The sequence below is a fragment of the Cyclopterus lumpus genome, chromosome 5, assembly GCF_009769545.1.
Source record: "Cyclopterus lumpus isolate fCycLum1 chromosome 5, fCycLum1.pri, whole genome shotgun sequence".
Taxonomy (NCBI): Eukaryota; Metazoa; Chordata; class Actinopteri; order Perciformes; family Cyclopteridae; genus Cyclopterus; species Cyclopterus lumpus.
The window spans coordinates 1,518,390-1,538,041 of NC_046970.1; the positions used below are offsets into that span (position 1 = coordinate 1,518,390).

General features: G+C 47.2%; 1 protein-coding gene across 2 annotated transcripts in view; it reads right to left on the minus strand.

The window, feature by feature from the left end:
• Positions 1–598: 598 nt before the first annotated feature.
• The window catches only part of slc2a9l2 (solute carrier family 2 member 9, like 2), a 57,291-nt gene continuing 38,237 nt past the window's right edge, over positions 599–19,652 (minus strand). For both annotated transcript variants that reach the window (XM_034532652.1, XM_034532651.1), the window contains exons 11-12: positions 13,008–13,135; positions 599–942 (exon numbers count right to left, since the gene is read on the minus strand). In XM_034532652.1, the coding sequence (XP_034388543.1) occupies positions 700–942; positions 13,008–13,135 (371 nt within the window). In that variant the 3' untranslated portion in view covers positions 599–699. The remainder of the gene's footprint in view (positions 943–13,007; positions 13,136–19,652) is intronic.

Consider the following 19,652-nt stretch of genomic DNA (forward strand, 5'->3'; position numbering starts at 1 on the left):
TTATAATTACTCTTCCCACTGTCAGTTATCCCCCAACGCTGCTTGAGAGAAGCCGGAGCAGAGCTACAGGACGTTATTACTCACACATTAATATTCTCCTCACTTCCCTGTTGAACAAATGTAATCTGTGGCTCTCGCCCAGCAGGTGTGACGAGGAACTGAACTTAAGATTTCATCAGCCTCTCTTCAACAATGCCATGTAGATACACGGGCCCCTCTCCGTCACTGCAACGAGACACACACACACACACACACACACTCTGTACATAGAGGGTGGGGAGTTGGCTCCACCCCTCTGTGGAGCGAGCTGTGACTGCAATGCAACGCTTGTCCGCCTCTGTTCACGTCAGCAGCCATCTGGTGGGAAGCAGCCTCCTCCTCCCACTCCTGGAGGGGCTCCAAGGTCTCTCTCTCTCTCTCTCTCTCTCTAAAGTAAGTCCTCCTTCAGCCACATTGGTATCCCTTTAGTAAACGGTTGATTGACCATAACAACAACGTTTTACCATCGACTTGTTAAGAGAACGTTAATTATTACTAACGGTATTACTGTGAACAGATATGACTAAACACAAAACACCAAAATGCGTAGAAACAAAAGCATCGATCATTGATTTAATTTGATTGACCAGTCATTAAATAAATATGTACAGCAACAAAAACCACGACCAGGCTTCTCCACAGCGTCCGTGCCCCGTCGGCCTAGAAGGAACTCTCCATCTTGGCGACATCGTGCACTTTTCCATCCGTGCTGCGCTCGCCCGACAGAACCAGCTCCGTTTCTTGGCCGGGGGAGGGCACGGGGATTTGGTTGATCTTGGCAAAGCTCTGACTGATATCCATGAATGTTTTGTTTTTGGTCTCAGGGAGGACGGCGTAGAGGAAGACTGACCCGAAGACGCAGACCACCACGAACAGCAAGAAGGCAAAGGACTGCAGCTTCTCCTGCACGAGAAAACAGACGGAAACGCTCGGTAAATCACAGCATTAGTATCGAGTCAAATGAACCGGTCCATCATTTAGACTTCCTGTTGGTCACCTGTTGGTCACCTGTTGGTCACCTGTTGGTCACCTGTTGGTCACCTGTTGGTCACCTGTTGGTCACCTGTTGTGTCACCTGTTGTGTCACCTGTTGGTCACCTGTTGGTCACCTGTTGTGTCACCTATTGTGTCACCTGTTGGTCACCTGTTGGTCACCTGTTTTGTCACCTGTTGGTCACCTGTTGGTCACCTGTTTTGTCACCTGTTGTGTCACCTGTTGTGTCACCTGTTGGTCACCTGTTGGTCACCTGTTGTGTCACCTATTGTGTCACCTGTTTTGTCACCTGTTGGTCACCTGTTGGTCACCTGTTTTGTCACCTGTTGTGTCACCTGTTGTGTCACCTGTTGTGTCACCTGTTGGTCACCTGTTTTGTCACCTGTTTTGTCACCTGTTTGTCACCTGTTGGTCACCTGTTTTGTCACCTGTTGGTCACCTGTTGTGTCACCTGTTGTGTCACCTGTTTGTCACCTGTTGTGTCACCTGTTGGTCACCTGTTTTGTCACCTGTTGGTCACCTGTTGTGTCACCTGTTGTGTCACCTGTTTGTCACCTGTTGTGTCACCTGTTGTGTCACCTGTTTTGTCACCTGTTTGTCACCTGTTGTGTCACCTGTTGGTCACCTGTTTTGTCACCTGTTTTGTCACCTGTTGGTCACCTGTTGTGTCACCTGTTTTGTCACCTGTTGTGTCACCTGTTGGTCACCTGTTTTGTCACCTGTTTTGTCACCTGTTTTGTCACCTGTTTTGTCACCTGTTTGTCACCTGTTGTGTCACCTGTTGGTCACCTGTTTTGTCACCTGTTTTGTCACCTGTTGGTCACCTGTTTTGTCACCTGTTTTGTCACCTGTTTGTCACCTGTTGTGTCACCTGTTGGTCACCTGTTTTGTCACCTGTTTTGTCACCTGTTGGTCACCTGTTGTGTCACCTGTTTTGTCACCTGTTGTGTCACCTGTTGGTCACCTGTTTTGTCACCTGTTTTGTCACCTGTTTTGTCACCTGTTTTGTCACCTGTTTGTCACCTGTTGTGTCACCTGTTGGTCACCTGTTTTGTCACCTGTTTTGTCACCTGTTGGTCACCTGTTTTGTCACCTGTTTTGTCACCTGTTTGTCACCTGTTGTGTCACCTGTTGGTCACCTGTTGTGTCACCTGTTTTGTCACCTGTTGGTCACCTGTTGTGTCACCTGTTTTGTCACCTGTTGTGTCACCTGTTGTTGAACTCTGGAACAATGTCGGTCTGAACGTGTTCAGTGTGTTATGCCAATAATACAGATTAGTGACAGATATAGAAATACATAGTGACTGATTACCCAGAGGGAGATTTAGAGTTGAAGAGAGGGTTTGTGCGTGCGTGCGTGTGTGCGTGAGTGCGTGCGTGCGTGCGTGCGTGCGTGCGTGCGTGCGTGCGTGCGTGCGTGCGTGCGTGCGTGCGTGCGTGCGTGCGTGCGTGCGTGCGTGCGTGCGTGCGTGGGACTTGACTGACCCCCCCAGTGTGTCTCTGAGCTTTAATACCTCGCTCATGAGAGGACTCACATGCGGCGCTATGCAACCGGTATTAGAAATGCAGTGTCCAGACATCCATGACCTCAATGAAGAACTACTTAGGGCCGTTACATCATCACTGCTGTTAGCCGCTCCTCTGTCGAGTGTGTTTTATAACAGCACAAACAAAACTCCACATCGTGAAACACCCTGACCCAGTTTTCTCTGTGACGTAACGCTCACATGCTACGTTAGCCGGTTAGCTTCAGGACGACTTCCTCTCCCGGTGGTCAGAAGACACGACGGGACGTTCGTGTGTCGGTCGTTAATCACGTTTGAGAAAGTGGATCGAGGAGAAGGACACGGCTCCATCTTCGAGGTGGGATAAGCCTTTGATCTGCTACGGAGGCTCAGCTGGGTTCAGCTCGGTCCACACAAACAAGGCGCATGGAGACCCCCCCCCCTGTGGGGAGGGGTCAAACGGGGTCAAAAAGGCCTCTTCCCACGTACACAGACACACTGTAAACAGTGGCAACGTCTTTACCAGCTGCACATGGCGAAGCCAGTGACAACAACGCCGTGTCCTCATGACCAGTTCTAATATTAATGCCATAAGAAAACATCAGTAAATAAATAAATGATAACCAGGGTGGTGGATGCCATTGAATGTCGACCTCATCTTGATAATTGTAGTAGACAAACTACGGTGAGACTTGTGGTGTGTTATGTGGCAGAATGAACAAGACACGATGGGACCGGCCCGGACTGAACAGGATGGGACACAATAAAAGAGAACAATAGAAAAGAACAGATAATGCAGAATACAGAGCAGGCTAGTACAGGAGAGGAGGGAATGGACCGTCAGGACAAACACGTCTAGGGCGGCCTGCAAGAGAACAGTGTCCTTTAGGATGGAAAAGGACACAGTGGGGAGGGCCGAGTGCAGAATGGAGCAGGGTGGAACAGTGTAGGGCAGGACGGTGTGCTGCGGTGGGGGTATTTGTATTTGTGGGGGCTTTTATTGATTGTTGTTGAATCTTCCCAGTGGGAGGCCCACTCAAAGTCGTGTGTCGGTGCTTAAGAGACTGAGCTGTACATACCATTACATATCAACGCTGTCAGAAGACGTGCAGTTATGGATCATCCGTAGCTCCCATGATCCCAACTCATTAGCATACCGATAGCATATAACTCGGTGTACTGAGATACCAACGCTTGCGATTGGGTCGAAGGCCTTTTCTTTTTTCCAGATGTTATTGTTCCATTGTTTAATGACTTGTATGCATTTAGTCCAATGTTTGAACAAGGACCCTGCGCAATTATCAATACATTAAAAACATGCAACTCAACTATGTTGGTTTGTGATTTCACAGCCGTAAATTAATTAACGAGAGCTCGTTCTTAATGTTGCAAACGGTAGTTAATAATCTGACCACAGGATCCATTCAGGACGTCGTTGCATCAATCAATGTCATCTCCATTTCTCTCCAGAAGGACAACCCCTGGAGAGGTCACAGCTCATGGATTCAGAGAAGGTCATCTCTGTCGTGGAAACAGTTAAAGCTGAAGGAATCCCCGGGACGTCCTACGTGAGAGTCCTCCAGATGAGTCTGTTAATGCATCTCTTCTTCATGACTGATGGCGACCGGCGTTATCAAGCGGAGTGAAGGCTAATGGCATTTGCACTTGATTGTCACAGCTCCCATTATTCTTTTTCATATAATCTATTCATTTTTTCACGACGTGTGAAAGCTACCAACAGTTCGAATTAAAGTCCGTCCGTAGCGTTGGCACAACCGTCCTCTTTTTCAATTATGTATTTCTTAAATGGATTCGTAGGATGAAACGCAGATGCACAAGCAAGTAGAAATATGCAGCTGCCAGCGGGGCAATCGGCTGCAGACAAGCGAGGGCTTGGTATTCACCAGAGGGCCAACATATGCGTCAAAGGTGGTTAAAGGTGGGCAGCTGCTGTTGAATAATATGATTTCCGCATGACCTCAAGGGAGCAATGCAGGAGATTAGTGGGCTGCAATGCTCCACTGGCACAAAAAAGAGAAGATGCTTTGAGATCCACCTCGGAATGGGAAGCGTCAGGTTGTGTTCCTTCACCTTTGATTTGCTTCAATAGATAAATAGTCCTTTGCACACTGTGCCGGACACGAAGCGGAGCGACTCCTTTGCAGCCATGACAGAAGCAAGGGTGAAGGTTTCATCCAACTTTGGGGGAACATTAAACAGGGGGGGGGGTCTGGGGTTCTGAGGGTCAAACATTTAACTTCATGGATTCTGGTGGAAATGTCTTTATTTAAGAAAAGGGAAACTTCTGGCACCCGGTGACAATCCAAATATCCAAATGTAATGGGATGTAATGCCCTAAGGCTCGAAGGCAGAGTTCTGTCTTCCTTTCAAATATTAGTTCTCTCGAGGATCAACTTTTCTCTTTTAATGTTATCTCAGCTGAGTCACACATGAAAACACATCTGTGGGGAGGGTTTGGGGAAACAGTAACACGTCAAATATATATATATATATATAAAAACCCTTATAACGGCTCATATGTGTAATAATACATTGTAATATGTTGAGAAAAATATTATATTATGAGAATAAAGTGGTAATTTAATGAGAAGAAAAAACCTCCTTAAATTGGCTGTTTCTTTTCCCCTTCAGGTGTCTGACAGGCAGAGCATCTGGTTTGGGACACTTTCAATCAGGCATAAATCACTCTATTGTTTGGCTTATTGTCCACGAAACTGTTAACTTCACCACCTCAGATGAAGTTCAGCTCGCAGCCGCTTCCCCAAGATGTTAGTAGGAAGCATCTTGGAGCAGCGAGACAAGGCAACAGTCTTTAAGAGGAAGAGGAGAGAAAACATCAAAAGCTTCAGCGATGTTTCTTCTTCTTTCTGGTTCATGTCATATGTCCCAGTTGTCTCCTGAGATATACGCGTATGAACATGACAACGCTTTGCATCGTGTCGGTAGACTTCAAAGAGAATTCAAAACTCTGAAGTGGTCGCCAATGAATCACTTAACGAGCTTTAGTTCCACTTGAATAATTGATGCCTGGAGCCCGAAGGCGGGGTCGGGGGCGTGTCCCTGTGCTAGACACCGTGACGGAGAGTCAGAAGTTCTGAATGAAGTGACTATTAATCTTTTTGGAAAGGCAATCGAAGAACCAGAACGTGAAGCAGAACGACTACAAAGACGAACAAAACAGCTGCAAACGATACGTCTACCAGGACGTCGTCTTGTAATCTTTAAATGTCTAGTGGGCTAGCAGCTATTCATTATTGGATTAATTAAACTTGTTTATTTGTATAGTTTCACAATGAATAAGCAATTTAAAAGTGTGTAAACCAACCCCTGCAGAACCCAGAGTGACAGCTCAGTGGTGGCTCGTTGTCTCATAGACCAGTTCAGACCAGTAGCAGAGGGACGCTACTGGTCTGAACTGGTCTGAACTGGTCTGAACTGGTCTATGTGACAGCTCAGTGGTGGCTCAACATGGAAGCCTCCGTCTCTTTCTCTCTCGCACACTCGTCTGCTGCTTCCTCTCCTCGGCCGTCCTCTTCTCCTCACTCCTTCCCTTGCCGTTAAAAGCCGTGTCGTTAACGTTGGCTCGTGATCTTGGTCTCCTCCTCAATCGGTACATGAAATAGCCCGGTCGGCAGAAATGAGTATCACATGTTCTGAACATCGTGTGCCACCAATTGGTTAAAGAACTCCACCGGGTGCCCTTACAGTGTGAGTGTGTGCACGTTAACACCTCCACTTTAGGGAGAACACACACATCTGTTCCTCCTCTGATTAATTGGGAGCTAAGCCATCAAATGAGTGCCGCTATGTGTTGCTCTTGGTAATCGGATCTGTTTTCTTCTCATATTTTTGTGGCCCGTTTCATCTTCGACGATCGAATGATCCTGTTAGAATAACGACCTCGGAGAAACCGCACTGCGTGTGTTTAATATGCCCTTCTCAGCTATATGACACTCTGAACGGACACAATGAGGTTTGTCTGTCAGGGCCGCGGAGAAAACAAGCAGAAAAAAACAAGCGGAAAGCAAGCAGAAAAACAACAGAAAACAAGCAGAAAACAAGCAGAAAAGAAGAAGAAAAACAGCAGAAAACAAGCAGAAAAGAAGAAGAAAACAAACAGAAAACAAGCAGAAAAACAGCAGAAAACAAGCAGAAAAGAAGAAGAAAACAAACAGAAAACAAGCAGAAAAACAGCAGAAAACAAACAGAAAACAAGAAGAAAAACAGCAGAAAACAAGCAGAAAAACAGCAGAAAACAAGCAGAAAAAAACAAGCGGAAAGCAAGCAGAGGACCAGCAGAATACTAGAAGAAAACAGACAGAAAACAAGCAGAAAACAAGCAGAAAACAAGCAGAAAAACAACAGAAAACAAGCAGAAAAACAACAGAAAACAAGCAGAAAAACAACAGAAAACAAGCAGAGCAGAGTGATGTGAAGACCACAGACAGAGTGATGTGAAGACCACAGACAGAGTGATGTGAAGACCACGAGCAGAGTGATGTGAAGACCACAGACAGAGTGATGTGAAGACCACGAGCAGAGTGATGTGAAGACCACAGACAGAGTGATGTGAAGACCACAGACAGAGTAATGTGAAGACCACAGACAGAGTGATGTGAAGACCACGAGCAGAGTGATGTGAAGACCACAGACAGAGTGATGTGAAGACCACAGACAGAGTGATGTGAAGACCACAGACAAAGTGATGTGAAGACCACAGACAGAGTGATGTGAAGCCCACGAGCAGAGTGATGTGAAGACCACAGACAGAGTGATGTGAAGACCACAGACAGAGTGATGTGAAGCCCACGAGCAGAGTGATGTGAAGACCACAGACAGAGTGATGTGAAGACCACAGACAGAGTGATGTGAAGACCACAGACAGAGTGATGTGAAGACCACAGACAGAGTGATGTGAAGACCACAGACAGAGTGATGTGAAGACCACAGACAAAGTGATGTGAAGACCACAGACAGAGTGATGTGAAGACCACAGACAGAGTGATGTGAAGACCACAGACAGAGTGATGTGAAGACCACGAGCAGAGTGATGTGAAGACCACGAGCAGAGTAATGTGAAGACCACAGACAGAGTAATGTGAAGACCACAGACAGAGTGATGTGAAGACCACGAGCAGAGTGATGTGAAGACCACGAGCAGAGTGATGTGAAGACCACGAGCAGAGTGATGTGAAGACCACAGTCAGAGTGATGTGAAGACCACAGTCAGAGTGATGTGAAGACCACAGACAGAGTGATGTGAAGACCACAGTCAGAGTGATGTGAAGACCACAGACAGAGTGATGTGAAGACCACAGACAGAGTGATGTGAAGACCACAGTCAGAGTGATGTGAAGACCACAGACAGAGTGATGTGAAGACCACAGACAAAGTGATGTGAAGACCACGAGCAGAGTGATGTGAAGACCACAGACAGAGTGATGTGAAGACCACAGACAGAGTGATGTGAAGACCACAGGCAGAGTGATGTGAAGACCACAGGCAGAGTGATGTGAAGATCACAGACAGAGTGATGTGAAGACCACAGACAGAGTGATGTGAAGACCACAGACAGAGCTCTGCCTCTAGGACTGAACCGTGCTCTGGGCTCAGAGGGCGACAGTAGAGCTATAACATTTAATACGTTATTATGAAACAACTTATAATCTGCCGTGTTTCATAATGTTTCTAGATAATGGCACATTGTATTTAGTGAAGGATTTGTTATTGTTTTTATTTGTATTGAATTGCTTTCATCACTAAATGTATGAATATTAACAAAGGAGGATGCACCCGTAACTATTTGTGTATGAAATTGGTCATTCATAATGAAATATCACCTGTCTCTGCAGCTCCCCTCAGCTCTATGAAACACACACACACACACACACACACACACACTCCCCTCAGCTCTATGAAACACACACACACACACACACATACACACACACACACACTCCCCTCAGCTCTATGAAACACACACACACACACACACACACACACACACTCCCCTCAGCTCTATGAAACACACACACACACACACACACTCCCCTCAGCTCTATGAAACACACACACACACACACACATACACACACACACACACTCCCCTCAGCTCTATGAAACACACACACACACACACACACACACACACACACTCCCCTCAGCTCTATGAAACACACACACACACACACACACACACACACACACACACTCCCCTCAGCTCTATGAAACACACACACACACACACACACACACACACTCCCCTCAGCTCTATGAAACACACACACACGCTCCCCTCAGCTCTATGAAACACACACACACACACACACTCCCCTCAGCTCTATGAAACACACACACACACACACACTCCCCTCAGCTCTATGAAACACACACACACACACACACACTCCCCTCAGCTCTATGAAACACACACACACACACACACACACACTCCCCTCAGCTCTATGAAACACACACACACACACACACGCTCCCCTCAGCTCTATGAAACACACACACACACACACACACACACACTCCCCTCAGCTCTATGAAACACACATACACACACACACACACACACACTACCCTCAGCTCTATGAAACACACACACACACACACACACACACACACGCTCCCCTCAGCTCTATGAAACACACACACACACACACACACACACTCCCCTCAGCTCTATGAAACACACACACACACACACACACACACTCCCCTCAGCTCTATGAAACACACATACACACACACACACACACACACACTACCCTCAGCTCTATGAAACACACACACACACACACACACACACACACACACACACTCCCCTCAGCTCTATGAAACACACACACACACACACACACACACACTCCCCTCAGCTCTATGAAACACACACACACACACACACACACGCTCCCCTCAGCTCTATGAAACACACACACACACACACACACACACGCTCCCCTCAGCTCTATGAAATACACACACACACACACACACACACACACTCCCCTCAGCTCTATGAAACACACACACACACACACACACACACTACCCTCAGCTCTATGAAACACACACACACACTCCCCTCAGCTCTATGAAACACTTCACTTCCTCTTCGCTCCTTCACTTCCTCTTCGTTTCTTCACTTCCTCTTCGTTCCTTCACTTCCTCTTCGCTCCTTCACTTCCTCTTCGCTCTTTCACTTTCTCTTCGTTCCTTCACTTCCTCTTCGCTCCTTCACTTCCTCTTCGTTCCTTCACTTCCTCTTCGCTCCTTCACTTCCTCTTCGTTCCTTCACTTCCTCTTCGCTCCTTCACTTTCTCTTCGTTCCTTCACTTCCTCTTCGCTCCTTCACTTCCTCTTCGTTCCTTCACTTCCTCTTCGCTCCTTCACTTCCTCTTCGTTCCTTCACTTCCTCTTCGCTCCTTCACTTCCTCTTCGTTCCTTCACATCCTCTTCGTTCCTTCACTTCCTCTTCGCTCCTTCACTTTCTCTTCGTTCCTTCACTTCCTCTTCGTTCCTTCACTTCCTCTTCGTTCCTTCACTTCCTCTTCGCTCCTTCACTTCCTCTTCGTTCCTTCACTTCCTCTTCGCTCCTTCACTTTCTCTTCGTTCCTTCACTTCCTCTTCGCTCCTTCACTTCCTCTTCGTTCCTTCACTTCCTCTTCGCTCCTTCACTTCCTCTTCGTTCCTTCACTTCCTCTTCGCTCCTTCACTTCCTCTTCGTTCCTTCACATCCTCTTCGTTCCTTCACTTCCTCTTCGCTCCTTCACTTTCTCTTCGTTCCTTCACTTCCTCTTCGCTCCTTCACTTCCTCTTCGTTCCTTCACTTCCTCTTCGCTCCTTCACTTCCTCTTCGTTCCTTCACTTCCTCTTCGTTCCTTCACTTTCTCTTCGTTCCTTCACTTCCTCTTCGCTCCTTCACTTCCTCTTCGCTCCTTCACTTCCTCTTCGTTCCTTCACATCCTCTTCGCTCTTTCACATCCTCTTCGCTCCTTCACTTCCTCTTCATTCCTTCACTTCCTCTTCCTTCACTTCCTCTTCGCTCCTTCACTTCCTCTTCGCTCCTTCACTTCCTCTTCCTTCACTTCCTCTTCGCTCCTTCACTTCCTCTTCGCTCCTTCACTTCCTCTTCGTTCCTTCACTTCCTCTTCGTTCCCACAGCTCGTCTAATTATGTTTACAGGAGCTCACATGAAAGATGAATAGTTTTTGTTGGTTTCTCCCGTGAAGCATCACTTTAACAAATGTGCAGATTGAGATCTTCATCCATTAAAACACGTTGAACAAAGCTCGGAACACAGAAAGGGAAGATGCTGGTTCAATAATTAAACATTCCCAGAAGGAAATATGGAAAATAAGGATTCCCAACAACAGATATTTAATGATATGAATTGATGTCATTTCAGCCCCCGGGACAGCGCCTGAATCCACTCAACCCCTCGACACACTGAGATTAACTAAGAATAATTAGTGTTGATGCATTATGAATAATAATAATAATGAGTTATTTTCCATAAAGAATATATAAAAACAATGCATGTGTGTACCACAGGCACTACTGTCCTACATTTCCCTCTGAAGTAAACTAGTGAAATCCTTCGACACCCAGAGGAGCGGAAGAAGGCAAATCGTAATGAAAACCACGGGGCCACAAACTGCCCGCTGCCGTTGGGCAAACGCTTCGCAGCATCCGGTCTCGGACCGTCGGGCTCAGGGACGACTTCATCCCACAGGCTCACGGGCTCTCCGACTCAACACGCGACCTTTACACGCGACCTTTACACCGCACCCGTCTACCTTCACGAGCTATTCATGCCCACCAAGGTACCGATGTCCTCCAGCCCACTTCTAAAGTGTACACTGGGTTTACTAAAGAAGGGGCTGAAGGTATAACGTTCAAGTTAAAGATATACAAATGAAAGTGTGAAAGAAAGAGTCCGAGAGTAGTGTGAGGCGACCGAAAGAGAGGGAGGAGGCAGAGGAGGTGAAATGAGAGGAGCGGCCTGGAGCTTCAGCCTTCAGGTTCAGACTCTACAGCTTTCCATCTGAAACTGTTGGCGGTGATTACAAAACTCTCTGAACCATAACGACTTGTTCTCCCTCTGCTACACAATACGACCCACTCCCCTTTCAATGCTGTCTCACTGCTTCTCATTGCCGAGCGTATGTTCTTATTTTCTTCTGTTGTGGCTGTAAACAACACATCCTCCCTTACGCCGACACAGACAGACTATTGTGTTCCTCGGATAGCGACCCACGGCTGCAGCTTTAAAGTGCTCGTGTGTCTTGGTCAGCTCTCCTGTCACATCTCCCGTTTCAGCAGAAACACCTGGCTCACCAGGCGGAGCGGCAGGAGCAGCGCGTCAGCGTCTTCACGATGCTGCAGGGCTCACGACCCCACGCCGAGGTCACGACCTGCACGAGGAACTAACAAGACACATGTCATATAGCACATGTTTGAGGCCACGCCCTGACTGTGATTCCCTCACACGGCCGACCTCTAAAGAGACGAGCGCCCCCTACAGGACGTGGTGCTGCCAGTAGATTCAGTTATGTGGCCCACAGATCACCACAAGGGAGATGACATGTGCTTTATGATCGTAGTTGAGTTATGAAAGAAAGCGCCCGACACAAGACACGCCGTCCCTCACGCTGCTCATCACTCAATGGATCAGGGTTTCATTACCTCGTATCTTAAGTCTGAATTTAAAAGCTCAGAGGACCAGAAGTCTGGATCAGTGAAGAACATCAGTGAAGAACATCAGTGAAGAACATCAGTGAAGAACATCTGTAACAGCTGGTTATACATACAGAATATATATATATAAAGGTGATAAAGAGAGAAGCCTGAACATTGGTCACCGAGCTTTCCAAAGACAACGTCTCAATAGTTTCATATAAATATGAAATACAAACAAAGTGTGTGTGTCGACTGATGAGCATCCAACAAAGAGGTGGAAGATCAATGAAGAGCAACTCTAACGGCTGAGGTGGCTCACACAGTTGGTTTGGTTTAACTGACAATCAGTTGGTGACTCACTGTGTGAGTGTGAGTGTGTGAGTGTGAGTGTGTGTGAGTGTGAGTGTGTGTGAGTGTGTGTGAGTGTGAGTGTGTGAGTGTGAGTGTGTGTGAGTGTGTGAGTGTGAGTGTGAGTGTGTGTGAGTGTGTGAGTGTGAGTGTGAGTGTGTGTGTGCGTGTGTGCGTGTGTGCGTGTGTGCGTGTGTGTGTGCGTGCGTGAGTGTGTGTGTGTGTGTGTGTGCGTGTGTGTGTGTGTGTGCGTGCGTGTGTGAGTGTGAGTGTGTGTGTGCGTGTGTGCGCGTGTGTGCGTGTGTGTGTGTGTGTGTGTGCGTGCGTGCGTGCGTGCGTGCGTGCGTGCGTGCGTGCGTGCGTGCGTGCGTGCGTGAGTGTGTGTGTGTGTGTGTGTGTGTGTGTCTCACCTGCAGGATGGGGAACACGAGGCCGACGGTGAAGTTGGAGAGCCAGTTCACGGTGCCGGCCACCGTGAAGGCGGCCGGCCGGTACGACTGTTCAAACAGTTCCCCGGTCAACACGAAGGGGACGCCACCTGGCGGAGAAGGTAGCCGCGCATGAGTCATAACAATAACAATAACAATAACAGGAAGTACTCTGTGCTTACGAACAACAGGAAGTGGAAAAAGATGCAGAGTGAACATTACACCTGTTGATATTACGTATGTGTCATAATATGCTTATAGCACTGTGTACTTTAGTTATAAGCACTAATAATATAATATATATATATATATATTATATGAGGCATTGTGCCTTATAATGACTTATAAGGCCACGCATCATATTACTTCATAGTGATATCACACACTGACTTTTCTTTTTGCAGGATCAACAAGTATTATGATTCCCATAGTTGTTACATGATGATGTTTTTATAATGCATTATATTCAGTGTTGACGTGCATTATAAAATAATATGATAATATATATAATGTGATTATAAGTAAACTCATTCTTTCCTCCAAGTGAAGTGAAAATACATCATTAAAGATATTCAAGAACGCACACGCGTTGTAACATTTATTTTTTACTTTGCAATGATCTCTTCTAATAATGTATTATAATTATGACATTTAAAATGTATACTCATTATAAAATGCTTTATGTGTTAATAACTCTTAATGAATCAGTGCTTCGCCACTAAGAGGTCGTCCTTGATGAGTTTGACTTTTAAAATGAAAACTTTCTTTGAGTCTTAGGATAAAACTTAAAAGCAACTTAATTCACAATCACGATACTTCAAGCTTTGATTTGTGAAAGCTAATCAAACGAGTTATGTTTCTGTTTTTTAACTAAAGATATCTCCATGAAACTTCCCCAGTTGATAACTTACATTTTAATTATTATTATTATTAAAATGTGTTTAAATATGAAAATGAGGCATAATCTAATGATAACGGTTGGTGAGTTGACGCAAAGTGTTTATTTTATGAGGTTTTCTTTCCACTATTCTGAAAGGAAGCATTATTGTTAATATCTCGACACACAACATTTTAAATATTGTAATAAGCTGAGCCCCCGTTGTTGAAAGTCAAAAGTTCCTCGGGCCGCTCCCCGAGTGCAATGTGCAACCGACATTTCCAAAACTTCCGAGAGCAGACGTTGACATTTGGATGTTTTGGTGGACCGTGACATCCCACTAATAATATTATTAATATTAATCCATCCTGACAGATGGTCGCAAACCCGGTGGAGAGCACCGGGAAGCATTTCAGAACCCGTCTCTCAAGTTCAGAGGAACGTAAAAGAAAGTATACAGTTAAAAAAAATGATATTATCCTCCTCCCTGTAAATTGGTTTGGTTTACTTTTGATAATTACTTACCCAATAACCCGATAATATACTACTTTAATTTGATTAATTTGATTTCAACAGGTTGTGAGAGTTTGGCTTGTCCGACGGCCCCTGAACTCAGCAGAACACTTAAATTAAAATTAAATCATATCTGAGGGGTGTTTCTATAGAGCGCAGCAGCATAAGCAGCAGGTCACGAGGCTGAATGAGGAGGTGCTGTCTGTCCAAGACAAGCAGAATCATTACGTTCAACTTAATATCCAGAATAAAAACAACGATTCAGTCAAGTAAGAAATTATTCAAACAAGTAAGAAACAAACTAAGATGAAGGTGGAAGAGAAACAACAAAACACGATTATGTTGTTTCACACGTGAACGGTGATATTTGTGAAATATAGATTTATATATATATATATATAGAGGAGTATATGGGTGTGGAGACGTGTGTATGCTGGCTCAGAGTCCGTTTGATTACATCGACCTCATTATTAAATGGTATCAATGCAGTTTATCTTTTACCGTCTGAAAACAACATCTTCTAAATCTGAGGATGTTGCATTCCCCCACACGGCAGGTTATTTATTGACACATAATTGCCCCGGAGAAGACGGTTAATGAGCGGTGGAGGCAGCAGCAGCTCTTTCATCAGCCCTCAGCCTCCTCTTCCATTTAATAAAGCATCTCATTACAGGAATAAGATGCTAACGTGACCAGCTGATTACAAGTGACTGTGTGTGTGTGTGTGTGTGTGTGTGTTGGAAAATCAACCAATAAAGCAGCAGCCAATAATAAAAAATATGCCGGAAGGTATTTAAAAATGACCAGCAAGGATTTTTCCTTTTTGTTTCTCTGTTATCATCAAATCACTCACAATATTTACACATGGTGTCTTCCTCTAATGTTGACAACTAAATCAAAGTGTAACTGCCGGCTGCAGTTGTTATCGACGTAGTATTCTTGTGAACACCAAATATAATAAATGCACCAAGTACAACGCTGCAAGTCAAGTGAAGATGTTCACGTCCTGCTTCTCTTTTTAATAAATATATACGCAGCAGGACAAACATAATATCATAAGAAGATATTCTGGCTGCAGCCACAACAACACTGCTCTCATTCTGCCAGGAGAGGACAAATCCGCTTAGGGTGGGGCGTGTGTGTGTGTGTGTGTGTGTGTGCGTGTGTGTGTGTGTGTGTGTGTGTGTGTGTGTGTGTGTGTGTGTGTGTGTGCGTGCGTGTGTGTGTGTTTGTGTGTTTGTGTGTGTGTGTGTGTGTGCGTGTGTTTGTGTGTGTGTGTGTGTGTGTGTGTGTGTGTGTGTGTGTGTGTTTGTGTGTGTGTGTGTGTGTGTGTGTGTGTGTTTGTGTGTGTGTGTGTGTGTGTGTGTCTGATCAGTTCCGAAATAATCCGCTGAGTACAAAATAGTGTTTTCCATTAGAATTTGTAATGATGTGTGAAGCCTGCGTTGGGCAAGCGGAACAATACAATAACTCAAATGATGGGTTTTCTTATTGAACGCTGAGAAGCCAAACGCTCCGCCGGCTGCACACCGTGTAACACACTTGTTGCCACAGCACGTTCCGTGTGGAGCCCGGGAGCCGTGCTCTAATTAGGTTGTGATTCGGAGAGCTACGCTTGGCCTCAGAGGAAACGTGTTCACATGAGATCAAAGTGTGCAGCGATGCACATTCCAGCTGGAGGTAAAGAAAACGCCTGCTTTGGTTGCAAAACTCCCTATTAATTAATAATAAGGCCTATTTATACTGTATGTGACCACTTGGAAGTGTTAAACTGCTGTTGTCTCCTTTATTTGTAGATTAATTTACAGTACACTGAGACATGCATGTGCTATATATGTGTATGTATATATGTATTCAGCAGGTGGAGAGGTTCACATCAAAGTGAAACTGGGGAACGCATCATCCATTCAAACAGCTGGAGATGCTCAGATTATGTTCACGCTGCATCGATGCACACAAGACAAGACGACTCCCACTGACTCTGACTTCAAGTATCACAAAGGCTGTGTTTTAAAAAAGAAAGAGGATCAGAACTGCTTTTGAAGGACACCATTTCCATAACGGATCATTACGATTTAAAAAGCCCAAACTTCAGATCAGACAGAAAATATTCTTTTGGGTTTGGATTTGTGACGAGAGCTTCTGTTTCAGCTTGACCTCTTGATAATAATGTCGCACACGCAAACAGCAGCGTGAGCGAGGAGACAAAACACAATGCACACGCATGGGAAAGTGAAGATGCTGACGGGCTTTCTGGGCCTGGGACGCAGTGTTATTTGTCCAGGAGGTCCTGAGTGATGTACACACCTGGTCACATGTCGGTTGGTTCATCTCATTCCTGTCGTTTCTCCCGTCATTGCTGAAGTGACCCACATGCCTATAAGCTGGATGGGGGAGGGGGATTTCATTGGCGCGGGTATGATAATGGGCTAGACGGACCACAGACTCAACGAGCTTTTGAAGATGTTCGTGAGGACATCCTCGAGGTTCGTCTGCACAATCATGAAACACACAATCGGTTGTGTGTTTCATGATTTGTGTCTTCTTCGTGCTCGCCGGGGAAAGGTCGTTGAGAGGAAGTGGTGTCCTCTGTGCAAGTGTGTTGTTTAGTGCTTCAACGTGTGCAAAGAAGCTGTTGAGTTGGTTCCACAGAGAGACATTGCTGTCGCAGGCCGGTTGTGGAGCAAGGAGCCGGTGAAGGTCTGAATCCCAGGCTGCTGTCTTTGAAATGAAAGAGGCTCGGTGTGTCTGATGGACAGGTTGGCTCTGAAGGTCCTCAGCAGAATATGGACCTCTGGTTTCAGCTTCCGGTTAGCCTGAAGGTCGACGGTGCCAGTCGCGATGTCAATGCATCTGGTAATGTGGGCTGTCTCAGTCCTATGTGCTGCTGGTTGTGTGGTTTGAAGTATAAGCTGTAACACCGTGTGTGTCCTGATTGTTCATTCCTTCACCTGTGGTTTCCCCTCATATACATACTCCCCTCTTCCCCTCTTCCCCTCTTCATCTCTTCATCTCTTCCCCTCGTCCCCTCTTCATCTCGTCCCCTCTTTCCCTCGTTCCCTCGTCCCCTCTTTCCCTCGTCCCCTCTTCCCCTCTTCATCTCGTCCTCTCGTCCCCTCTTCATCTCGTCTTCTCGTCCCCTCTTCATCTCGTCCCCTCTTCATCTCGTCCCCTCTTCCCCTCTTCCCCCTCGTTCCCTCGTCCCCTCGTCCTCTCGTCCTCTCGTCCCCTCTTCCCCTCGTCCCCTCTTCCCCCTCGTCCTCTCGTCCCCTCTTCCTCTCGTCCTCTCGTCCCCTCTTCCTCTCGTCCTCTCGTCCCCTCTTCCTCTCGTCCTCTCGTCCCCTCTTCCTCTCGTCCTCTCGTCCCCTCTTCCCCTCGTCCCCTCTTCCCCCTCGTCCTCTCGTCCCCTCTTCCTCTCGTCCTCTCGTCCCCTCTTCCCCTCGTCCCCTCTTCCCCCTCGTCCTCTCGTCCCCTCTTCATCTCGTCCCCTCTTCCTCTCGTCCTCTCGTCCCCTCTTCCCCTCGTCCCCTCTTCCCCCTCGTCCTCTCGTCCCCTCTTCATCTCGTCCCCTCTTCCCCTCGTCCCCTCTTCATCTTGTCCTCTCGTCCCCTCGTCCCCTCTTCATCTTGTCCCCTCGTCCCCTCTTCATCTCGTCCCCTCTTCCCCTCGTCCCCTCTTCATCTTGTCCTCTCGTCCCCTCTTCATCTCGTCCCCTCTTCATCTCGTCTTCTCGTCCCCTCTTCATCTCGTCCCCTCTTCCCCTCGTCCTCTCGTCCCCTCTTCATCTCGTCCTCTCGTCCCCTCTTCATCTCGTCCCCTCTTCATCTCGTCTTCTCGTCCCCTCTTCATCTCGTCCCCTCGTCCCCTCTTCATCTCGTCCCCTCGTCCCCCTCTTCCCCTTGTCCCCTCTTCATCTCGTCCTCTCGTCCCCTCTTCATCTCGTCCCCTCTTCATCTCGTCCCCTCGTCCCCCTCTTCCCCTCGTCCCCTCTTCATCTCGTCCTCTCGTCCCCTCTTCCCCTCGTCCCCTCTTCCCCTCTTCATCTCGTCCTCTCGTCCCCTCTTCCCCTCGTCCCCTCTTCCCCTCTTCATCTCGTCATCTCGTCCCCTCTTCCCCTCTTCCCCCTCTTCATCTCGTCCTCTCGTCCCCTCTTCATCTCGTCCCCTCGTCCCCTCTTCATCTCGTCCCCTCGTCCTCTCGTCCCCTCTTCATCTCGTCCTCTTGTCCCCTCGTCCCCTCTTCATCTCGTCCTCTCGTCCCCTCTTCATCTCGTCCCCCTCTTCTCCCTCGTTCCCTCGTCTTCTCGTCCCCTCTTCATTTCGTCCCCTCGTCCCCTCTTCATCTCGTCCCCTCTTCCCCTCTTCATCTCGTCCCCTCTTCATCTCGTCCCCTCTTCCCCTCGTCCCCTCTTCATCTCGTCCCCTCGTCCCCTCTTCCCCTCTTCATCTCGTCCCCTCTTCCCCTCGTCCCCTCTTCATCTCGTCCCCTCTTCCCCTCGTCCTCTCTTCCTCTTGTCCCCTCGTCCCCTCTTCATCTCGTCCCCTCGTCCCCTCTTCCCCTCTTCATCTCGTCCCCTCTTCCCCTCGTCCCCTCTTCATCTCGTCCCCTCTTCCTCTCGTCCTCTCTTCCTCTTGTCCCCTCGTCCCCTCTTCCCCTCGTCCCCTCTTCCCCTCTTCATCTCGTCCCCTCTTCATCTCGTCCCCTCTTCCCCCTCGTTCCCTCGTCCCCTCGTCCTCTCGTCCCCTCTTCATCTCGTCTTCTCGTCCCCTCTTCATCTCGTCCTCTCGTCCCCTCTTCATCTCGTCCCCTCGTCCCCTCGTCCCCAGCCAGATGGTCTTTGTTACCCTAGTGTGTGCATCGCCTTCCAGCGATAGTTTCCAGTATCGGTTTCCTCTTGTTTTGTGACTTTGCTTTGGCCTCAACTCGACTGTCTATTCCTCTGATCCTGAGTCTGTGCTACTGCCCTTAGAAGCGTGACATAAGCATCAACTGTGCCAATAACAATGACCTCGGTCTTATCAATATGTTGTTGCAGGAAGTTCTGGGCCATCCAGCATTTGAGGTCAAGGTGTATTCGTTTGATAAGAATCATTGTTGTTAAAAGAGAGGTACAACTGAGTGTCACCTGGCCGGATGAGCAACAGGACATCCGTCACTTTAAAGAGTCTCTGGATGTGAAATACAGACTGAAAAGTCTTAAACAGCAATCAACCTTTCTCTGTTGGATATTGGTCTGA